This window comes from Diadema antillarum, unplaced genomic scaffold (genome assembly GCF_040938485.1).
Source record: "Diadema antillarum isolate AM-2024a unplaced genomic scaffold, OU_Dant_1.0 seq00000476_RagTag, whole genome shotgun sequence".
NCBI classification, from domain to species: Eukaryota; Metazoa; Echinodermata; class Echinoidea; order Diadematoida; family Diadematidae; genus Diadema; species Diadema antillarum.
The window spans coordinates 465,289-490,199 of NW_027271443.1; the positions used below are offsets into that span (position 1 = coordinate 465,289).

Here is a 24,911-nt window from a genome sequence, read left to right on the forward strand (position 1 = left end):
CACATAAAGCAAACGGAATCAAAATCGGGTAAGAAATGGCGAAGGAGTAGCATTTTGTAGCAAAATGTACAATATAGGTCAAAAATCAAGGTCAAAGGTCAAAATTCTGTGTAGAAGTTTTGAAGCCCTCACCTAGTGCCATCACATAAAGGAAACAGAATCGAAATCGGGTTAGAAATGGCGAAGGAGTAGCATTTTGTAGCAAAATGTACAAAACAGGTCAAAAATCAAGGTCAAAGGTCGAAGAAGTCAAAGGTCAAAATTCTGTGTAGAAGTTTTGAAGCCCTCACCTAGTGCCATCACATAAAGCAAACGGAATCGAAATCGGGTAAGAAATGGCGAAGGAGTAGCATTTTGTAGCAAAATGTACAATATAGGTCAAAAATCAAGGTCAAAGGTCAAAATTCTGTGTAGAAGTTTTGAAGCCCTCACCTAGTGCCATCACATAAAGGAAACAGAATCGAAATCGGGTTAGAAATGGCGAAGGAGTAGCATTTTGTAGCAAAATGTACAAAACAGGTCAAAAATCAAGGTCAAAGGTCGAAGAAGTCAAAGGTCAAAATTCTGTGTAGAAGTTTTGAAGCCCTCACCTAGTGCCATCACATAAAGCAAACGGAATCGAAATCGGGTAAGAAATGGCGAAGGAGTAGCATTTTGTAGCAAAATGTACAATACAGGTCAAAAACCGAGGTCAAAGGTCAAAGAAGTCAAAGGTCAAAATTCTGTGTAGAAGTTTTGAAGCCATCACCTAGTGCCATCACATAAAGCAAACGGAATCGAAATCGGGTTAGAAATGGCGAAGGAGTAGCATTTTGTAGCAAAATGTACAATATAGGTCAAAGGTCAAGGTCAAAGGTCACGACTGAAATTCTGTGTAGAAGTTTCAAAGCTCCCATGTAGTGCTATCATATAAAGCAAACAGAATCAAAATTGGCTCATAAATGACAGAGAAGTAGCAAATTGAAGATTTTGATCACACACGGACGCACACACGGACGGACACACGGACACACGGACGGACGGACGGACGGACACACGGACATACACACGTACGGAGCCCGTTTCATAGTCCCCTGCTCGAACTCGTTCGGCGGGGACAACAAAACCTAAATCATCCCACACCCACATTCACCGACCCAAATACATACATACATACACACACACACACACACGAAGGTTCGTTATTCCGAAGTTTCGTTTTTTCCGAGGCTTCATTTATCCGAAACACACAATTCCATTTACCTAGTGGTTCGTTGATCCAAAAATGAAATTCGGAATAACGAACCTTCGGAATAATGAGCCTTCGGACGAGTGAGCCTTCAGAATAACAAACTTTTGCAATAATGAAATGTAACCCCCTTCCCACATACCGACGCACACCCGAACCGATACCACATCCTTCCTGATGAAACGATTTCCCAATGTTGATAAATAAGACATAATGGACCGTATGCAGAAAAGCAGCGTCCGCCCGCACGCAAGCTCCACTCCGAATTCATATACAAATCTGCCAAACAAACTCATCAAATTCAAAGCTGCTGATACAATCAATATCAATGTTTATGCCAGCAACAGCTTACTATGTATCCCTCCCCACGCGCAGCTAAAAAACACATACGCAAAAAACTGACATAATAAACACATTCTTCACTCACACACACACACACACACACACACGCACACGCACAAACGGACACTAAATTATCATGTGCTCGCGCACATACACACTTCCTTGAAACCTCACCATGAGTTTTTACATGGCATGTTTGCATGGATGTAGCCATGTAAGTTATGTGTTAGTATTTCAATGATTATGTCCAGAACGATATTACCCAGCAAAATGTGCTTCGAGGGCGGGCGACAATCCTTGCCGCCAGCCCCCTACACGGATTGTCGCCAGGCGACAATCCGTGTAGGGGGCGACAATCCGTGCCGCCAACGCCCATCACGGATTGTCGCCCCGAGCAGGAGGCGACAATCCGTGTAGGGGCGACAATCCGTGTCGCAACAGCGGGTCTTCTTTTACATTATGCTTAAATTTGGTATTATGAAACGGACAGAAAAGTGTGTTTTTAAGCAGTTTATCTCGAACATTTTTGGTAAAATAGTGTGATTAGGTGTGTCTTTAAAATCCCTTTTTCATTTCTGAAAAACCTTGTCCACACTCGTCACTTTCAACTCTAATAACTTTTGAATGGATAGTGCTACTGCTTTGAAAGTTGGAATTTATTATGAACAGAATGTTTCAATGAGGCATGCCTAATTTCAGATTAATCTCATAATCCCTTCATTGTTATTACTCTGGTGGTTTACTCCCCTTTTTTTTGTCCCATTCATCGCACAGCCAGCGCGGTTTGGTAAAAATTAAGCGCTTGAATAGACACTGTACTTCAAAGCCTCTTTTCTCAGGTCACACTTTTCCTGAGTTTGTGCTTTCTTTCCAATATTTAGATAGGTTAGGAAAGTCCAATTGATTTGAGTTATACATCATTTTTAAGCTTAAAGTATGTTCTTTCAGAATATGGTCTTAACTAAAAATGCATGTCTGGCGACTTTTTGTTTGTTTTGAGGTGCAGGGTCACACACACACACACATATATATATATATATATATATATATATATATATATATATATGTGTGTGTGTGTGTGTGTGTGTGTGTTTAATGCATAAAATGCTGTGTTTATATAGGGCCTGCATACAAGTGGAAAGCTTATTTCGTCTTCGACCCTTCCATGTGAGACTAAATTGATCATAATGCATTTCTAACTGCGGAGTTACATGTGGAATGATGATGTGTAACTGTTGAGATTTCGCACCCAAAATGCCACATCGAAAACATTAGGACGACAACGCCAACGTGAATCGGTAATATATTTCAAACGTTATATTGCCATTGATACTTAAGTATTCCTTTCCCACCTATGAACATGATCACGTAGATTCCGAGTACAGAGAACCGCCGTATGAAAAGAATGAGGTTGATCCAAGCAAGGAACACAGCAACCGCCCCGCACTGCCACTGCCAGTCCTGCAACGTTAAGTTTGACAAGTAGAAACGGAATAAAAAAAAAGGACAGGTGTCTTTATGATAGAACTGTATCTTTATTTTTTTTTTTTTATTACGGAACTTTATTTTACTCAAGAGGAGACACAATCCCACAGCTCCATGGGTTGTATGGCCGAACAAAGTCGTAAAATTCAACATGTCTTTTATGCGTGGTTGTTTTCAATGCACGCTCGGGTGCCTTCAAAATGCGGTGTTTGACATAATACAGTTGCTTCCTCGGCCGTTCATGTTCATCTTAGACTTGGACATTTTTTTTTTTTTTATCTTAACAGTCTTCGACAAAAATACATTCCAATTAAATTTACATAAGCTCTTGAACACAAAACAATGTTAAAAGCCGAAACAATTTCATTATCAAATGACTTTCTAGGATATGCCATCACAGGCAGAGTTCGTGCGAAGGCTGACATGTTTTGAAGACAATTTATAACCCACGACAACTGAAAAATGTATAACGTGTATAACATTTGGGAAATGTTCATTGGTTTTCTGTGACTCTTATTACTCCCCACTCACGTTGATTAATCAGTCACCATGTTTTTATTTTAAAATATTAGATATATTAATTTATCTTTTAGTGATCGTGAATTCTGTAATCTCATTGGTCAATCAACCACGTAATATATCCCGTATTTCGTGGATATGACGTCATGATACTGTATTACACAACCAGCTGCGCGTGTACCAAAGACGCTTATAGGAAAGTGCGCGCTAATCCTGTACAAAACAAATGGACAGCTTGCGGTCCTCAAGCGTATTGCGCACATAACCTGAGACCACTAGACGCTTGATAAACAACAGCAACCTATATCTGGCTACTGCACTGCAGTATCTTATGGCGTGTACGTGTACGTATTTGTATGCGCGTATCGCATGCAGTAATCAGCTCGCGAGACGTAGGCCTCAACATGGTCATGGCTGACAGCTAGCCGACGATTTCAACATCATTCACGAGGGGAAATCAGCGAGAAAAAGGCTAGCACTTACACTAAAAGATAAAATCATTACCCCCTGCTTGTTCTTACGAAATACGGGAAATATCTACGGTCTGGTGCCATATTCCATTCGGCCTTCGGCCTCATGGAATATGGCACCAGACCGTAGATATTTGCCCGTATTTCGTGAACAAGCAGGGGATTACTAATAATACCATTGCTGTTTTACTCAAGGCATCAGATAAGAAGGGCCACATAGGAGTGGTAAAATCGTGGAACCAACAAAATGAAATTCGTCTCTTGGTTGAGTTCTTACACTTTTTAATTGAATACATTGGAAAATGTATTCTTTCACATACATAAATCAAATCTCATGTCAGCTGTTTGAGCCCTTTGAGAACTCATAGACACAAAAACAGCCCATAAAATAGATGTACCAATATCTTTAACACATTTGAAACACAAATTCACTGAGTTTGATACTCGTAATATAACGCAAGTCCAAATAACTAAATCGTGATTTTTTTTTTTCTTTGAATAGTTCTTTCTGGCGAAATCACCAACACTTTTTGTAAGTGCAATTAAAACAATAAAGATAATGAAAATGAATTGCCCCCCCCCCCCAAAAAAAAATACTAATACAGAACGTATTTTCAGCGAGAATCTACTGAGTGTAATCAATTAATTATACGAATGGTAGAACAAAAACAACCAAAGAGCGAAACAAAAACTATGGGTTAACTTGGATTAAAGTTATAACAATTCGTTCATTCATTCTTTCAAGCGTATGACACACTGTGTCTGGTTGATTGTTCTTGGTATAATAAGACCCTAATCCGTTTGTAAAGAAAGCCGTGTTATCTATGGATCTTTTAGTAATTTAATGAAAAAATAGATTTTTAAACTCATTAAATACACAATCAAATTTCATTTCAGGGTCATGTACGGGCATGGTGCATTTTAATTGTTGATAATAATGGTAATAATGATAATAATAATGATAATGATTTTGATGATGATAATGATAATAATAGTAATAATAACAATGATAATAATAATAATAATAATGATACAGGGTAATTATAATGTACCAATTCCACATAAGGTGCAGTAGGAAAAATGAATAATGGAATATACAAAAAAAAAAATCATTACACACACATGTACATGAAAATAAAATAAAAGATACTGATAACAAAAATTAATGTACAATTCTACCGGAAAGTGGTTACGAACAGATGAGTCTTATGGGCAACTTTAAAAGAGTCGACATTCGAAATGTAAGGGGTAGCTTGAGGCAACTGATTCCACAGGTAAGGTCCAGCATGTACAAATTATCTTTTTTTTTTGAAAAACAAAACAAAAACAAACAATCGAATGATCTTAAACATCTGGGAGGATTATTAATTGCCCAGAAATTAGCATCGCACTATGGCGCAGATCCATGTAGAAATGAAAAACGAACAATAACGATTAAAAAAACATTGTGAGCTTCAACAGGTATCCAATGCAATGATAATGTGAATATCTTCTGGTAATGTATCTTCTGGTAAGGGTTAAAATGCGGGCTGTCACATTTTGCAATTTTTGTAACCGTGAAAGTTGAGATTGTCGTAGCTGAAACAAAAGTGCATTACCACGGTCAAGTCCAGACGAAAGTAATGGCATGAACTTTATTGTTATTTATTGTTATTAGGTGATCCGAGAATCCTCTCGGATCACCTTCTGTATCTGTACTGATTCTTTGTTCTTCTTCTTCTTCTTCTTCTTCTTCTTTATTTCTCCGCAAAAGTTGTGTAGAGATTAGCTCAGAAAGTGCATTGCCTATGAATGTCAAACTTATACCATATATGTATCATGTCCCAAAGACGACAATCAAACTAAAATCAAAGTGATCAGTCGACCGTGACGTCACTATGACGTCATTATATGAAAACACATTCTCATTCAAATCTCATTAATGGAATGGAATTTCTCAATGAAATTTACGTCTCATATATTTCAAGTCAAGCGCATTCTACTCATATTCTCAAAATTCATATTTACGCTTAAGACGCGCGCGTACGCGCGCGTTGAAATATTAGTATGCTTTAATCGAGCTCAAATTTTTTTTGCACACGTTTCAGACCATTTCGAGCATTTTTTGAAAAATTGAAAAAAAAATTGGACGGACGCGTACGCGCGCGCACATATACGCATGCACAGCTCATATGCAATCGAAATTTCCCGTTTTTTCACTTGGGTCGGATGTCTGAAATGTCATGAAATATTTCTACCAAGTTTCAAGTCAATCCAACCCAATATGACGTCATACGGGCCCGTCAAAGTTGAAATTCCGCGCGCGCGTCAATGGCGATATACAGTGCAACAATGCCAAAAAACCGCCAATTTTAAATCCGATTTTACTCGTCAGGATGGACGGTGACCCCCCATTTTCTTTACATATTCTAAAAGCTGATGAGTTGTAAATGTCATTTCATGGGTCGGCGATACTGAAAAAATGATTAAAAGATATCAAATTTCTTAATAAAATAAAAAAGTTAATTTTCAAAATGACGTCATCAAATTTCAAGTTCACTCGTGTTTGTCTCACTTATCCTTTGCCGATTTTCACCCAGATTTCAGTATGTTGTAGCTTATTAAATGGTTTTTCATCAACGTAATAACAAAATTTTGATTGGATGATGGCATCACCTCATAAAAATGGATTGAAAGTTATCTTGTCAAATTTGACCAGTTTACGTGTTATCTCTATGGGAGTGCAGTTTTTCTGGAAATGAAAATTGACATTACTATCTTTATCGAGCACTAGCTCACTTATGCTTCGGTGAATTTCTCCCAGATTTCAATATGTTGTAGCTGAGACTTTGGGCTATTGTAAATGTGTCCTTCATTTTTTCATACCATGTCAGCATCACGTCGAAAAAGATATCAAATTTCTTAATAAAATAAAAAAAGTTAATTTTCAAAATGACGTCATCAAATTTCAAGTTCACTCGTGTTTGTCTCACTTATCCTTTGCCGATTTTCACCCAGATTTCAGTATGTTGTAGCTTATTAAATGGTTTTTCATCAACGTAATAACAAAATTTTGATTGGATGATGGCATCACCTCATAAAAATGGATTGAAAGTTATCTTGTCAAATTTGACCAGTTTACGTGTTATCTCTATGGGAGTGCAGTTTTTCTGGAAATGAAAATTGACATTACTATCTTTATCGAGCACTAGCTCACTTATGCTTCGGTGAATTTCTCCCAGATTTCAATATGTTGTAGCTGAGACTTTGGGCTATCGTCAATGTGTCCTTCATTTTTCATACCATGTCAGCATCACGTCAAAAAACTTGGTTGAAATTAAAGCTTATCTTCGATGTATTGAGATATTTCTTTCTTATTGCAACTTTCTTTGCAATAACTCAAGAAAAACAGCCTCTATCACCCCCATATTTTGCACCTGTTTAGTTCGTGTCACGTACATTATTTCATAAGATAACAGCTACTTGATCGGGCACCATCTTGGGTATGTAAATTAGGGTCAAAGGTCATATATGTTTAATCCTGTATCTTGGTGAATACATGTCTTATCTTTACCATATTTTGCACACGCAAAGGCCATGTTACAAGAATCATTTCACAAAATGATCACTTTTTGCTCAGATGCCATCTTGTCTGTGCAAAGTGGGGTCAAAGGTCATATGTACTTTTTTGTGTATCTTCGTTATGACGTGTTATCTATATGGGAGGGAATTTTTCTAGATGTGAAAATTGACACGATTGTCTTTATCGAGCACTATCTTACTTACCCTTCGGTGAATTTTTCCCAGATTTTAATATGTTGTAGCTTATTATTTGCTCTTTCTGTTTTGTTCAATCATAATTTTGATTGGGTGACGTCATTACCTCGTAAAAATGGATTGAAAGTAACCTTGTCAAATTTGACCAGTTTACGTGTTATCTCTATTGGAGTGGAGTTTATCTGGAAATGAAAATTGACATTACTGTCTGTATCGAGCACTAGCTCACTTACCCTTCGATAAATTTCTCCCAGATTTTAATAGGTTGTAGCTGAGACTTTGGGCTATCGTCATGTACCCTTAGTTCTTTCATTCAATGTCGGGATCATGTAAAAAAAAACTTGGTTGAAATTAAAGCTTATCTTCGATGTATTGAGATATTTCTTTCTTTCTGCAACTTTCTTTGCAATAACTCAAGAAAAACAGCCTCTATCACCCCCATATTTTGCACATGTTTAGTTCGTGTCACGTACATTATTTGTGACACTGCACCTCAAAACAAACAAAAAGTCGCCAGACATGAATTTTAAGTTAAGACCATATTCTGAAAGAGCAGACTTTAAGCTTTAAAATGATGTATAACTCAAATCAAATGGACCCTCCTAACCTATCTAAATATTGGAAAGAAAGCACAAACTCAGGAAAAGTGTGAACTGAGAAAAGAGGCTCTGAAGTACAGTGTCTATTCAAGCGCTTAATCTTTACCAAGCCGTGCTGGCTGTGCAATGAATGGGACAAAAAACAGGAAATAAACCACCAGAGTAACAACAATGAAAGGATTATCAGATTAAACTGAAATTAAGCATGCCTCATTAACACATTCTGTCCATAATCAATGCCAACTTTCAAAGCAGTAGCACTATCCTTTCAAAAGATATTAGAGTCGAAGGTGAAGAGTGTGGACAAGGTTTTTCAGAAATGAACAAGGGATTCTAAAGACACACCTAATCACACTATTCTACAAAAAATGTTTGAGATAAACTGCTAAAAAAACACACTTTCCTGCTCGTTTTATGATCCCAAATTTTAGCATAATGTAAAGGAAGACCAGCTCTTTCAGAAAATATGAAAAAGTCAAGTTCGGCTAGGTTTACCCATTTCACTTATTTTCAGTCCTCACGCAAAATCAGTGTGTGCGACTTTATGTTCGTTTTGAGGTGCACGGTCACATTTCATAAAATAACAGCTACTTGATCAGACACCATCTTGGGTATGTAAATTAGGGTCAAAGGCCATAAATGTTTAATCCTGTATCTTGGTGAATACATGTCTTATCTTTCCCATATTTTGCACAAGCAAAGACCATGTTATAAGAATCATTTCACAAAATAACCAATTTTTGCTCAGATGCCATCTTGGGTGTGCAAAGTGGGGTCAAAGGTCAAGCATACTTCATTCTGTATCTTCGTTAGTGTATACGGAATTCGGTACCAAAGATGGCAGGTCTTACTCCCTTTTCTAAATGAGAATCCAAACATCACACGGCCAATGTCCCCTAAACGCAGATGAAACATTTATGGTCATGCCTATTGGGATCAGGACGTAAATCATTGATTTCCGAATAGATCGGATCACCTAATTTGTCAGTGTTGACAAATTCCAAGTCTAGTTTATTTTATTTTTTTTTTTGGGGGGGGGGGGGTGGCCGTGTGCGGTCACCATCTTAACTCTTTATGTGCCACGTTCGCACGTCCGACTCAGTCGACGGCGTGCCAACTTCGCATATTCTGCTCAACAAACAAAGCCGCCAAGACCGATCGATGTAGTTGTAAGTTTTTCACCCCCTTTACTTCCCCCTCTTTCCCCCTTTTCCCTCAGAGGTACCCACATGTTACAAGCATAGTCTTTTGAGTGGGTACCTCCACTTTTTTTTTCACAGAGTGTATAAATGTTTCTTTTTGTACTAAACATAAAGACATGAACATGTTGTTATCCCTGTCTGATTATGTATATTATCAAAGACTCGCATGCCAACGGTATCGTATTGTTTTTTGTACATTCTGTTGGAAAAAGAGTGAAAATAAAGTTTGAATTTGAAATTTGAATTTGAATAAACCGCTAATTACTGCTAATCCCGCGGCACAATGAAAGCCTTCCTCCTGCTTTTGTTCCTCTCATATACGGCTAGTATTCTATGTGGTGATCGACTATCAAGCGATGTTCCCAACTAGATTTGCTCGTACATTCTAAGTTTCTGTCACGGTTTTATGTGCAAAAGTCATGCCTTTACAGTAATGTAGCATTTGGTCATTCAAAAGAAAAATGGAAAATAGGGTCGTCATATAATTTATATCGAAACAAAGCTTGGCATTCCTCTTTAACTTTGCCTACTATTATGCCCATCTTAACAGAAATTTGTAGAAGTTATACAAATTGTAAAAACAGAATTCTTACTCAAAGCATGACTACCTTCATGTCTCACAATAACGTGGCACACAGAGGTTTCCACCATCGCACAAAAAGAGTTAAAAGGGGAAGGCATTCAAAATTAAAGGAATCGTACAATATTGGCTGAGATGGGACTTCAAGTTTCCAACTTTCTTTTGTGGGATAATGAAAAAACTGCTCATGAAATATGAAAGATTACGTAATTCTACGAGGACTTCAAAGTTGATTCGATGAAAATTGGTTTTTAGATGGCTGAGATATTCAAAAGCAAACGGATCATAATGAAACGTTGGACCCACCTTTTGTTTAGCCCATTATGTTTTACATTTTTGTTTGTATATCTCAGCCATTTCAAAAACCTATTTTGATACAACTCACTTAAATTTATTTTAGAATTGTATCCTTCTTGAATTTCTCAGGTGATTCCTTATTGTCTTGCAAAAAGTTAAAATTTGCATCTCCAATCTCAACCAAAACTATATTATCCCTCTAGAATACCTTGCCTGTATGAAATACATTTCTGTAAAAGACATTAATACCCCAGAAGATCGATACAAGCCTCAACACACATACACACAGACATAAAAGAAAAAGGGGACCAACTGCAAGCACTTTACGAAAACAAGACACACCGCGTCATTTGATATTGGTACAATAAACAAAAAAATACGTAAAGATGTTGCCGATTATATTGGTCGTTATCATACGACCAATCATAATCATAATTCTGAATGCTAGAAATAACCATTATGAAAATGGACGATGTGAGAGCTAATAATGAACCGCTGCACGGCAAAAATTCCGACTACAGTGACCGTATTGGGAAGGTGGGGCATGGAATGGAGCACCAATATTTAAAACTTACAAAATGTGACGGTGCACCACAAAACGAACAAAAAGTCGCACACGCTGATTTTGTGTGAGGACTCATAATAGGTAAAATGGGTCAACTGAGCCGATCTTGATTTTTTTTTTTCTGGACAAGTAAGTCTTCTTCTACATTATGCTAAAATTTGGGATCATAAAATGGGCAGGAAAGTGTGTTTTCTAGAAGTTTCTCTCGAACATTTTTTTTTTGGCAGAATAGTTTGCTTAATTGTGTCTTTAGGGTCCTCCTTTCAGATGCTACTGCTTTCGAAGTTGGCATCAATTAAGGACAGAGTGTGTAAATAAGGCGTTTTTACTTCAATTTGATCTGATAATCTCTTTATTGTTGTTACTCCAGTGGTTTACATCCTGATTTTTGTCCCATTCATCGCACAGCCAGCACGGCTTGGTAAAGATTAAGCGTTTGAATAGACATTGTACTTCAGAGCCTCTTTTTTCAGTTCACACTTTTCCTGAGTGTGTGCTTTCTTTCCAGACCTATATTGTACATTTTGCTACAAAATGCTACTCCTTCGCCATTTCTAACCCGATTTCGATTCCGTTTGCTTTGTGTGATGGCACTAGGTGAGGGCTTCAAAACTTCTACACAGAATTTTGACCTATGACTTCTTTGACCTTTGACCTTGATTTTTTACCTGTATTGTACATTTTGCTACAAAATGCTGGTCCTTCGCCACTTCTAACCCAATTACACTTCCGTTTGCTTTATGTGATGGCACTAGGTGAGGGCTTCAAAACTTCTACACAGAATTTTGACCTTTGACTTCTTTGACATCTGACCTTGATTTTTGACCTATATTATCCATTGGCTACAAAATGCTACTCCGCCATTTCTAACCCGATTTCGATTCTGTTTGCTTTATGTGATGGCACTAGGTGAGGGCTTCAAAACTTCTACGCAGAATTTTGACCTTTGACTTTTTTGACATCTGACCTTGATTTTTGACCTATATTGTACATTGGCTACAAAATGCTACTCCTTCGCCATTTCTAACCCGATTTCGATTCTGTTTGATTTATGTGATGGCACTAGGTGAGAGCTTCAAAACTTCTACACAGAATTTTGACCTTTGACTTCTTTGACCTTTGACCTTGATTTGTTACCTATATTGTACATTTTGCTACTAAATGCTACTTCTGGCGGGGACACCGCGTAATTTCTACGTTTCCTTGTTCAGACTATTTTTTTACTAAAATTTCATGTCTGGCGACTTTTTGTTTGTTTTGTGGTGCAGGGTCACAAATGATGTTCTAATTGACAAAAAAAAAACAGTAAAAATAACAGTTTGAGATACACGTCGTATGAACTTTATTATGTAAACGAAGAAACGACAAAACCACTGAAAAATTTCAGGGAAACTCAAACTTGCCCCATCTCTGTAGATAATGTCACTTAAATGGCTTACTCGGTAGTTTTTACTCGTGAAGGGACGTAATACGCCGTCGAGCCCATCGGTGGCCAATATAGTATGTAAAACGCTATAAAGGGAATTGTTCCTCCCTTTCATTTTTTTTTTCAGTTTTAAGGTGAAAAAAGGGATGTGTAAAAACTATGTAACATTTATGTTGTCTTAAGTAAGCTTTATTTGTGCTTGTTACTCTAAAAAATGAAGAAATAACCTTTATTTTCCCATTTTTAATCCATCGTTGTTCGTGCTAACAACAACGCGGTCTTCTACCCCCCCCCCCCTTTTCTCTCCTGCCAACATAATGAACAAGTTGTTCAATCTGTGTAATTAAGCACCACATTCGGCTTATAATATTCAAACAGATTTTGCTAATGAGCCTTTATGAAATCTGGCGTCTTCTCCCGTTGCCATGGCAACATTAAAAAATCCCGTGTTTCCAATAATATGATGCCATTGTTCAAGAAAAGTGGCTCACTTCATAGTACTGGGATTACTTGTCCTATTGCAAAAAAAAAAAATAAATCCCACTTATTCCCTTATTTCTTCCCATGTTGCCATGGTAATACATTGTTTTTGAAAAAAATATACCTTTACTCATTTTACAGTAGGAAAGGTGCCACAAGTAACTAAAAATTTATGGACGTACAGCCACCTGTTCAAATGCAATCGAAATGGGGATGATAAACAATCTCTGTTGCCATGGTAACACTTAAAAGTTCAGGAATCTGCCATGTACTTATAATCAAATAATATAAAAACTTAAAGTAAGTGTCTGAAAATATCTCTTTCAGTTTAAAGCTTTGTTTGCCATTAGCATCTTGGTTATACAAAGTCACATTTCCCCTTGGGTATGGTGATTGTTATAGCAACGACTTTGCAGAAATATTGATAGAACAAGAGCACTGGCATCAGCCATAGCTTATACCACTAAATACACAATGCTCCAACTATGGCTCACTGAAACTAAAACTTAGTGGTCTAGCGTTTACTATGATGCCTGTTTAGCAATCACGAAGCTCCAAATATTTCGCTTGAACATCCACTGTACGTTCAAACGATGTATATGCAATAATTAATATAAGAACAATAATTTCTGTATGAAAGGAAACTATTTTCATAGGCCTGGGAGTAGGCTGGGAAGTCGTCATACCCCCAACCCCAAGCTGTTATTTTCTTGATTGTGCATCTTATTTGATGGAATAACCTATAATTCGAACTTCCATCTTCAAATATAAAGAATATCAACCTGAGAATCAACCTTTCTGAGTTATAACGATTATCGACAAAGACAATGTGCAGCGTCATATATACATCCCTTTGAAAAGAATGCTGCAGCGCCCATGGTTAAAGGGATGGCATAGTATTGTTGAGGTGAGGATTCAGCATTTAACATTTTGCGAAATAATTAAAAAATGCTCAGTGAAAAGATAAAGAGCATAAAATTCTAAGGGGGTTCAAAGTTTATCTGATAAAATCTGTTTTGAAATGGCTGAGATATTGCAAAACAACGCAAAACAAAGCGATCTCAATAAAAGGTGGGTCCCAGCCACCTTTTATCAGGATTTCCTGATTTTGGATATCTCAGCCATTTCATAACCAATGTTTTATGAAATAAACTTTGAATTCCTCCTATATATGTTCTTCCATATTTCATAACGGTTTTCTCATCACAAACACACACACACACACACACACACACACACACACACACATCATTATCATCATCATCGAAAACACGTTGGAAACTTGGAGCCCCATCTCAACCGAAACTGTACCATCCTTACAAGATCACGTTTCTTTCCATTTCCCCTCCCCCTACCCCTGCCAGTTCCTCTTTGCTCTGCCGCAGTGTATATCAGGCCTTGGGCAATCCCCCCTCCCCCTCCCGACGATAGTTACTTGTTAGTGACAAGGTTAGAGTAAAGGTTAGGGTTAGGGTTGGGTTCAAGGTCATATGATTAGGGTCAGAATTAGGATTAGAAGGGTCCGGGGTGATTGCCCTAGACCCCCTGCCGCAGGTATTTTCATTATCGGATTAATATGAAATGCTGATACAACGGCAACAACACCTTTCACCTAGGTATAGAAAATTTGCGTGTTTCGGATCAACGAACCTTCGGAATAACGAACCTTCGGAATAACGAACAGCACCCATCAGGACACCCTATGCAATTACATACTTTTAATTTCTTTATTTAACGGCGCTGTTCATCCTGTCAGTGTCGTGGCATTTCTTTGCATAGTGTCGGTCTTGAGAACCTGTATTTTTTTGTAGGACATTCTTGTGGACTGTGTGTGCGTTATTTATTTCATGAGCATTGGCAAGAACTGGATGAGTAATTCATTTTGATTTGCAACCAATCGAATCTTTACTGAGAGATACAGAGTCAATCTTTTTGAATTTGCACAAAAAAGAAGTGTATTTTATTTGGCAGAAAAATAAACGTCCTTCTTGTAAAGTACAAAGTTTTTCACTTTTTTTTTTCTCGTGGAGATTTCTGAAAATTAAATCTGCTGTTACCATGACGCAAATCTCTCGTTTGAAGAGGCTACACCCCAGTAAATAATGCCAGTGCATATCTTGGCAATCAATGACTTAAAGTCAAAGATATAAAACACCTGTTTCTTGACCCTGGCCTAATCTAAGCATCAGTCATCGCCACAGCGCCACAGGAGGGGGGGGGGGGGGGGCACCGCGAGAGAAGGAGATTGTTTTAGTTTTGGCATGGGCCATGTAGCTCCATGGTGCGTGTGTGTGTGTACGTGTGTGTGTGTGAGTGTAGACATTCAGCGTATGCAGACAGAGCATGCCTGTACTGTAGTGACCGGAACTATTGTCATTCCATTTTGCTCTCCCCTTCTCCCTCCCCCATCTCTCCCCCCTCTCCCTCCCTCTCTCCCCCTCGCTCTCCCCCCCCCCCCTCTCTCTCTCTCTCTCCCTCTCTCTCTCTTTCTCAATGATCCAGTCAGCAGGCTGATTGTAACCAGGGAGGTAGTCTCACCTCCCCGTTGTAACTCACTGCTAAATAGCACATTGTCAGCACCGGCAAACTGGCAATGCTCTCCTTCTTATTCCTGTATTTTCGTTATTTACGGGTCGATTTTTTTCGTTCGAAATGTAAAATGGATGACCATAGAATTTCTCAATAGAATATAAAATTGAAAACTTTAGAAAGGATAGAGAAAATTGAGTTCACTTTGAATGGTCTGCCACAGGCAGATATCCTTATCATGCTCTTACGTAATACGACAGCTGCTTTCTCAATGATCCAGTCAGCAGGCTGATTGTAACCAGGGAGGTAGTCTCACCTCCCCGTTGTAACTCACTGCCAAATAGCACATTGTCAGCACCGGCAAACTAGCAATGCTCTCCTTCTTATTCCTGTATTTTCGTTATTTACGGGTCAATTTTTTTCATTCGAAATGTAAAATGGATGACCATAGAATTTCTCAATAGAATATAAAATTGAAAACTTTAGAAAGGATAGAGAAAATTGAGTTCACTTTGAATGGTCTGCCACAGGCAGATATCCTTATCATGCTCTTACGTAATACGACAGCTGCTGGAGTCATCAAACCCTGGCTTGGCCTCCAGGTTTGTCACGCCTGAGCAGAAAGTTTATTTGCAATGGACAAGTCCTTCGACTCCCAACTCCCAAACGACAAATATACGCACCCCACTTTGGGTATGCCCCAGTTGGGGACTCGCCTCAAACGAGGGATTGACGGCATGCGTACACTAACCACCTTCATATCTGATCTCCAGATCAATCACGTGCTACGCCAAAATTAATTTAACGAAAAATCGTGATTCAACCTCATTCTACAAAATGTAATTATCGGTTTTTGCTAACAAACTCTTTAATGTATATATATATATATATATATATACTAGATGTTTCAAAAAACATTTTCCACCTTTGATCATTAATAGCTCAAAAACTATTCATCTGATAAAACTGTCATTGATATAGATAATAGCTGAATAGTGTACAATTTGGTTGACGGTAATTTGAATGTGAAAGCATAAATCAGTTTCATTAAATCTAAGATTGACTTTGAAGTAAGGTTTCAGATTTTGGTCAAATATTAACCCTCTGTACAAAAATTGAACCTTGCACAGGAACCAATGATGTGTATGAGAGTGTGTGCTGACAATGGCCCTGAACAATGGACATGCCTGAACCTCCTGTTGACTAGGCGTCAGTCTGGTGCTCCCAGGCACATGAATGCTTAATCAATAATTCATGTGGATTGCCCTGGGCACTGCTAGTCTGGATTCATGCACGGCAAAGGTAAACTGCATGCACATGGAAAAAGGAAGCACACGTTTCCATGTGCTTGCAAACACCACATTCCATTCCAGTTGGCAATCATTTTCAATTTTGGCTTCACATATCACTACATTTGGGATATAAATAAGCATAAATGTTCTAAAGTTCCTCATTTTAATAAAACTGTCTACTAATTGAATAGTCTGACAATTTTTTCGCTTTTTGATAAAAAGAAATCATTTTTGGTAAAGAGTTCAGCAGCATTTATCATTGGGGCGATATGTTCCATAGTAGATTTATTTAAGGCTCCATTTACACAAGTGTATACTCTAATTGATTTTTTTTTTTTGCTTCCTGTTCCCATGTTTACGATAGAACAGAAGGTATTCATTGTAATTTCGTTTTTCAGATGTAGGGAGAGCACTGTCGAGACCCAACGACAGTATCGGCAGGCGTTTGACTTTACACAGATACTGCCAGAGGCTGAATAAAGACTAGTTGTGATAGTGGAATTTCTCATGAATAAATAATGAAGCATTCAAACCCTAACCATTGTTTAGGACAATTGTCAGGGTGTTAACCACACACTCCCATACACACCCATTGACCCCTGTGCAAAGTGAAATTTTGTACAGAGGGTTGAAAATAGAGCGAAATTTGGAACCTAACTGTGAAATTAATCATGGATTTCATGAAACTGATTTATGTTTTCATATTCAAACCACCTCCAACCAAATTGTACACTATTCAGCTATTACTCATATCAATGACAGTGTTATTTGATATATAGTTTATGAATTATTAAGAATCAAAAGTGGGGAATTTTTTTTTGAAACACCTAGTATATATATATATATATAGTGTGTGTTGATTAGGTAGTCCACGTGTTGGCAAGATAAAAAGATAAGTAACAAAACTGGAACAAAGTTTATGCTGTATCACCAACGGTTCATTTCTGCACACAAATTTTCGAGCGTCTCGCCGCCCTTCCTCAATTGAGAAAGGGCGGCGAGACGCTCGAAAATTTGTGTGCAGAAATAAACCGTTGGTGATACAGCATGAACTTTGTTCCAATTTTGTTACTATATATATATATATATATATATATATATATATATATATATATATATTTTGAAACAAAGAAGGGAAAACTGACCAGAAACAAATAATAAACAGTGAAAACTTTGAGCAAAGAAAATGGGTTTTCATCGGGATTCGAACCCGAGACCTCCGGATTACTAGACCGGTGCTCTACCGACTGAGCTATTGAAAGCCCTAGTTCGGTGTTCGTCCCAAACCCTTAATTCTCTTTGCTCGTGTGGTCAGAAGCTATAGTGTGTGTATGTGTGCCACACACACACACACATTAACCTGACATAAACCCAAAGGATATAAATCAACTTTGGAATAAATGCGAGGGATCACCGAAGCGATGCAGCTTTTTATTATTTTGTAATATATTTTGAAACAAAGAAGGGAAAACTGACCAGAAACAAATAATAAACAGTGAAAACTTTGAGCAAAGAAAATGGGTTTTCATCGGGTTCGAATCCCGATGAAAACCCATTTTCTTTGCTCAAAGTTTTCACTGTTTATTATTTGTTTCTGGTCAGTTTTCCCTTCTTTGTTTCAAAATATATTACAAAATAATAAAAAGCTGCATCGCTTCGGTGATCCCTCGCATTTATTCCAAAGTTGATTTATATCCTTTGGGTTTATGTCAGGTTAATGTGTGTGTGTGTGTGGCACACATACACACACTATAGCTTCTGACCACACGAGCAAAGAGAATTAAGGGTTTGGGACGAACACCGAACTAGGGCTTTCAATAGCTCAGTCGGTAGAGCACCGGTCTAGTAATCCGGAGGTCTCGGGTTCGAATCCCGATGAAAACCCATTTTCTTTGCTCAAAGTTTTCACTATATATATATATATATATATATATATATAATTATATATATGGGTCAAAATTTTGAACGATGTACAATTGAGCCAAAAGAAGGCAAAATTTAAAAAGTAGGAAATTCTCCAAATCATTTATCTTACCTGAAAGAGTATAACTCAAGCTTTAATATGAACCCAATTATACTAGGATTTCTCAGAGGAACAAGTTTTTATTCACCGCGGAAGTTTACCATGTCCAGAGCAGCGAACGTCCGTGAGGATTAGTACTGCACATACATTTGAATACCATTTAAAGGGATAGTACAGTTTTGGTTGAGATGAGAAATAGGCTTTCAAATTTTTGCAAGATACCAAGAAAACACTTATGATATAGCACAGAGCATACCATTTTAAGAGGAATTCAAAGTTTATTTGATGAAAATCGGGTTTTGAATAACTGAAACATCCAAAAACAAAGTAGAACAAAGCGATCGTTACAAAGTGTGGGTCCCACACTTTATTAGAATCGTTCTTTTTTGGATATCTCAGCCATTTCAAAACCAATTTTTATCAAATAAACGTTGAATTCCTCATGAAATTGCATGCTCTTTCATATTTCATATGAGATTTCTCAGTATCTCACCTAAAAATGTTAGAAACCTGAAATTAGGTCTCAACCAGAACTGTACGATCCCTTTAACATAGTTTGCAAAGATCTGATTCAGATCAAATCAAAATCGTAACGAAATATCTTAAGGGACATGTGTATATGCTGGCAGAATATTAAGCTTGTACTCTTAACCTGCACGTAATGGTAGACAACTGATGATTTAAGCAAATTCGTCATTTCTGTTGAAATATTGCTCTTCCGATAAGCACTTTCTCCACTTTACGCGCCTTTTACAGAAACTCAATATTTTGACCTCTTATTTCACTATCCCATACTTTAATCCTCACTCCCAAATAATAACATAGATTTTTGAGATGTATCTGATCTAGGCAGTCTCTATAACCCAACAAACATAGCATAGCTTTCATCACGGAGGTTCGCATATAGCTCACGGACGTTCGGAACAAACAAGATATTGAACAATGCAGCTCTCTTGAGTTGGAAAGGCATTCTACTCACAACAAACAGCAATTTCATGTCGAGAAGAAACTCTACAAAATCCTAAATAGATATTACCAATTCTCAACCAATCTCTCGTAAATGAACGTACAAACGTGCGTGTAATCTCAGTGACGTAGTCCATCCTTGAGAACGAATATATTTATCAAAATTTCGTTATCACGAAGTAAAGATTCAGGTCCTAAATTTGTTATCTAAAGTCTACAATGCAAAATTTGCTTATCACGAACATGGTCACAGCTAAGTATGACAAACAATTAACATACAAAAACAAAAGAAATGGACTCCGTTAAGGAAATACGAAGTTTAGCAGGGGAGGGCAAACGAATACGTTAGGAAGAAATCCCTCTGCGTTTGCTCCTTGTGTTACACACTCTTACAGATGAGAATTTGTGTTATTATATTAGTCAGAAATGATTATGATGTTCGATACTGCGAATTTTCGTCATAACAAGACACAATAAGTCCATATAACTTGGATGGATGTTTGTGACTTCGATATTATACAATATGGTTTGTTAACATTTTTCGGAGGCTCATTTCGGAGGCTCGTTATTCATACAGTTTGTCAATCCGAAAATTGATAGAGTTCGTATGATCATGAAGCTTTTTTATTCGGTAAATGATAGGAATCTCCGAAGGTTAATCGAAAGGTTTATTAATTGGACCATGAAAAATCAGGTTCGCTTATTCAAATGTGGAGAAACAAGTAAACAACCAAATCCTCCACATTTCAAAACCTTATGATAACCGTTTTCACCTACACGAATATCAGGCCCACTGCCCTTTTAGAAGAACGGACCTAAAAATAATGAACCTTAATAAATTTGATTTTCGGACTAACAAACTTTCGGACACTATTTTCTAATAACAATGCTCCTGAATTAACTACAAACATGTTTTTTTTTTCATTTTCGGAAGAACAAACCTTTTGACATTTGGAGTAACGAATCTTTGGAAGAGCGAACGTATCAAAGTGCAACCTTAAACTTATTCTTAATCATTACTTTTTTAGCATGCGTTTTCAAAGTAAGCACAAAAGCACTTGTAAACAAAATATTGACTAACTCTCTGTCTCTTAAATGTAAAATGAAAAAAAAAAATGGAAAGAATTACAAATTAACATCGCTTTTCATTGATGAGTGTAAAAAACACCATGTCATGATAAGCGGAGGATTTGCGTGTTTCCATCAGACAATAATTGTATACTGCATTATTTTTGTTCGCTTGTGACGGCATTTCGATGAATAAAAAAATAAACAAACAAAAAACTTCTCCAGAGGAATTTGGTGTAACGGGAGGGCACTGGCAATTCTCTTCTCTGTGTGCTGGACCTCGATCCCTTCTTTGTTTCTTCTCATTTTCACTCAACTGCTTCCACGTCCTTTTGAAACTTTTCCGTTTCTTCTTCAACACATGGCCATTACAGACTTCTTCCGACATTATCCTGAATGTGATTGCCTAGCACTTTTCGGATTTGTTTTGTTGTGTTTTGTTTTTGTTTTTGTTTTCTGTTTGGTCGCAGCATGTTCAGGCTACTTAGGGAATGAGTGAAAAATCGTCGTGAAAAGAAAAATAAGAATGAATCTAATATTAAATATCATGACAGTTACAGCGAACGTCCGTTATGGAGGCCAAAACTGGATGTGTTCTGTTTGAGACGGCAGCTACCATACTCAAAAGATAAACACTTGGAGCATCTGTCACTAAAAAGTGGCACTGTTCTTCTTTCTCCTAGTATGTAATCCATTGACTTATTCTACCAACGAACATCCGTGACCAAAACATTTTCCGTATGTTATTACAGGTAAATTGAGTGCTGAACGTTATTCACTTTTGGGTATGAGCGACTCGGTGATTTGGTAATATTTTCAAGTAACATTAACTTAATGTGCAGTGATATATTGGTAATTATCAGAAATTTCATTTCTCGGACAGAACGTCCGTGAACGAAACTTTCAGAACCTGTAACAGTACAAATTGTCTGCAGAACCTCATTAGAAAGACATTCAACTGTGTGTTCATCATGATCACATAACGCCTCAAAAATTCTGAAACTACTGCTATAAACTCATTGTTTACTTTGTAAAACTTTATTTGTCGCTATTGGACCCAAAAGTTTTAAAGAATACAGGACACTTTCGACTATTTCGGGACAAGTTATCCCTATCGGTGGGATTGCATACGTCACGGACGTTCGCTGGCATTGTCTCGGACGTTCGTTCTACTACTAGGGTCATATTCCAGGACGGATAACTAATCGGCAGAGAGTGTTTAGCTTTCCTAACTCTTTCAACAATTTTAAAAGGTATTGTCAATGCAAATTATAAGAAATTTGACATCCTTACAACACATGTATTGCTCAGAGGGTGATCAGGAGGTGAATTTTCAGAGAAAATATTAATTATTTGCTTGGTTTTCGGTAAATTTCATGGTCCAAAACCTGCGGACGAGCCTCAGTCCGCTCCAAAAATGACATGCAGCTCCTCGGCCAAAGAGACAACGGTAAAATGTACCTTCGCCATTAAAGCAAGATGGTGTCCCGCTCGAAAACATTTTAATCATCACGGACGTTCTTTTTTTCTCGCAGGTTCGTCTAAAAATATAAATTCGGTTCCTATTTGAGAAAGGATGGACAGAAACTCAAAACAAACATATCATCGTGTGGCTAGTTCTTAGTTGATTACGACTCAGAACAATATCGCCAATAACGTTTAATGGGCTACGATCTTTATCAGAAAATAGCGGAAGCACGTCCGTGACGAAAAATGAGTATAATTTTGCATAAAAGAATGTTACGTCCCATGTACAGCAAGCAGACGTACAATTTGTGCAGGACATGTTCATTAGGTGGAACACCAAATTTTCATATACATTACAGTTGGGACAACAATGTAGAATTTGCAGCAGCGATAGAAATAAAAGCATCACGGACGTTCGTCTGTTTAGGGCTTTGATATTTCAATTGTTCTCTATAATTTTATACGTGCTCATAAAGTTCTTATAATTTTGTGGTACATACCCATGATATGTCAGATCCTGAACATGGTCAGATATTAGATGCAACGTACCATAAAAAAGGCACATCATTAGTTTGAAAAAACAAAAATTATTGTGAAAATAGCTTTTTTACCGTATTTTTACGCTTTAAGTCCGTGTCAAATGAAAAATATCAAGCAAAAGTCAACCAAACCATACATTTCCTGAAAGGATATTTACCAATCTTTGAGATGACATGAAAAAAATCTGGTTTCTTAGATCATCCTGGCGTGTTCTAAGGGAAAGAATGTCATAAGGTGGCAATTGGCAATTGTACATCGTTCAAAATTCTCACCCATATACATACATCATGTTAATATGGAAATAAATGAAGTACTAAGAAACACACACACACACACACACACACACACAAAGAGTCCCTACCAGTCGAATGCTTATTCCGTTGTGATATTGAATCCTGCTGAGAGGGAGAACTAGCAAAATTGCTAATATGTAGAGGGCCCACTCTATCATATTGCCAAAAGTGAAGTACGATCTCCGTTGGAAGTACAACTGGACAAGCTGTTAAGGGAAAGAGAAGTGAGAAAGTGAGAAATGTTTTTATTGAAATTTAATTCCATTACAATGACAAATGAAGACCACAAGCGGTCATATTTACCAACACAGAAAAAAACCCCAAAAGCTTCGATTATATTTTAAAATAATTCAAAACAAAGCACTGGGCAGTGATAGAACTTGACTTCGCTTATTAATCACTCTCGACAAAGTGATAGGAAAAAAAAAAATGTTCAGTTGCTGTATTATTACTCTTTACCGTTAGGCAGAAAGATCTTAACTCACAAGGTCAGTAATCAAGGGAAGCCATGTTTTGTTCACACGTATTGGCTATTTTTTTTTTTTTTTTTTTGTTTCGTGGACAAACTTGTCGCATACATATAATGATATGCATTTTGAATTGAAAGTTTGTTCTGCTGGATTATGTTCAGCTACAACTCCACAGCTGATTTCTTCATTTTTAATATGATGCCATGTCCTGAAATGGCGCACCACACTTATGTCACAGGTATGACGCGCAACTTACATTTGTATCACCCCTAAATGTAGAAGTTGTTTAACCATATGAATGTAACACATTTTATCCATAACTGTGTAATACAAGTCAACAATTTCCTGTTCGTTTTATGACCCCTAATACTATAATGATGTAAGAGTACCGGTCTTTCAGAAAATTAAAAACACTTATGCTTGACTAGGTTCACCTGTTTCTTTTATTGAGTCTTCATCTAAAATCAGTGCGTGTGACTTTTTGTTGGTTTTGTAACGCGTGGTCATATTTAGGGATAATAAGATTTTCAAATTTATGGTTGAAATAAATTTCATGTGATCATGCATCACAAAACCAATAAAAAGTCACACAAATTGTTTTATGTTAAGAATTAAAATAGATAACATGAGTCAACCTAGTCAATCTTGAGTTTCTTATATTTTCTGAAAGAGCAATTGAAGGGTTTGTTTGCAAAAACCGATAAGTCCATTTTTGAAGATTTTGAAGTACGATCTCTGTCATGAAGTACAAAATAATACCTTTTAAATGATACATTGGTCACTACATATACAGGTATATTTCTTAAGTTATGGTCAAAAGAAGCAAAAAATTTCTTATTATTCTCTTTATTTTTCTTGACCTTTAATCGAAAATATCCCCATTTGGCAAATATGGACTTATCGGTTTTTGCAAACAAACTCTTCAATTCTTCTATATTATTCTAACATTTTGCATCATAAAACGAATGGGACATTGTGTTTTTAGATCCCCCCGGCATTATTTTGTGTGATCAGATATGTGTTAGGGTACTTTTCACTTCTAAAAAAAAACATTTACAAACTCTTTACTTTGAACTCTAGTAACTGTAGAAAAGATAATGCAATAACTTTGGAAGTTGATATTAATCGTGGAATGTGTTGAAAATGTGTTGATACAGCAATAACGTGATCAATTTCAGTGTAATCTGATCTCTTTATTAGTGTTGCTGTGAAGTTTTATACCAAATTTTTGTCCCATCCATCGCACAGAGCACATGGAGAGCACATGGTATGAGATTACGAGCTTGAATATACCATATTCTTTAAAGATAATAA

At 37.1% G+C, this 24,911-nt stretch overlaps 1 protein-coding gene across 1 annotated transcript in view; it reads right to left on the minus strand.

Moving 5' to 3' along the window:
* The window catches only part of LOC139733448 (uncharacterized), a 299,164-nt gene that overhangs the window by 20,008 nt on the left and 254,245 nt on the right, over positions 1–24,911 (minus strand). Inside the window, exons 12-13 of the mRNA XM_071644265.1 lie at positions 23,196–23,333; positions 2,923–3,031 (exon numbers count right to left, since the gene is read on the minus strand). Of these exons, the coding sequence (XP_071500366.1) occupies positions 2,923–3,031; positions 23,196–23,333 (247 nt within the window). The remainder of the gene's footprint in view (positions 1–2,922; positions 3,032–23,195; positions 23,334–24,911) is intronic.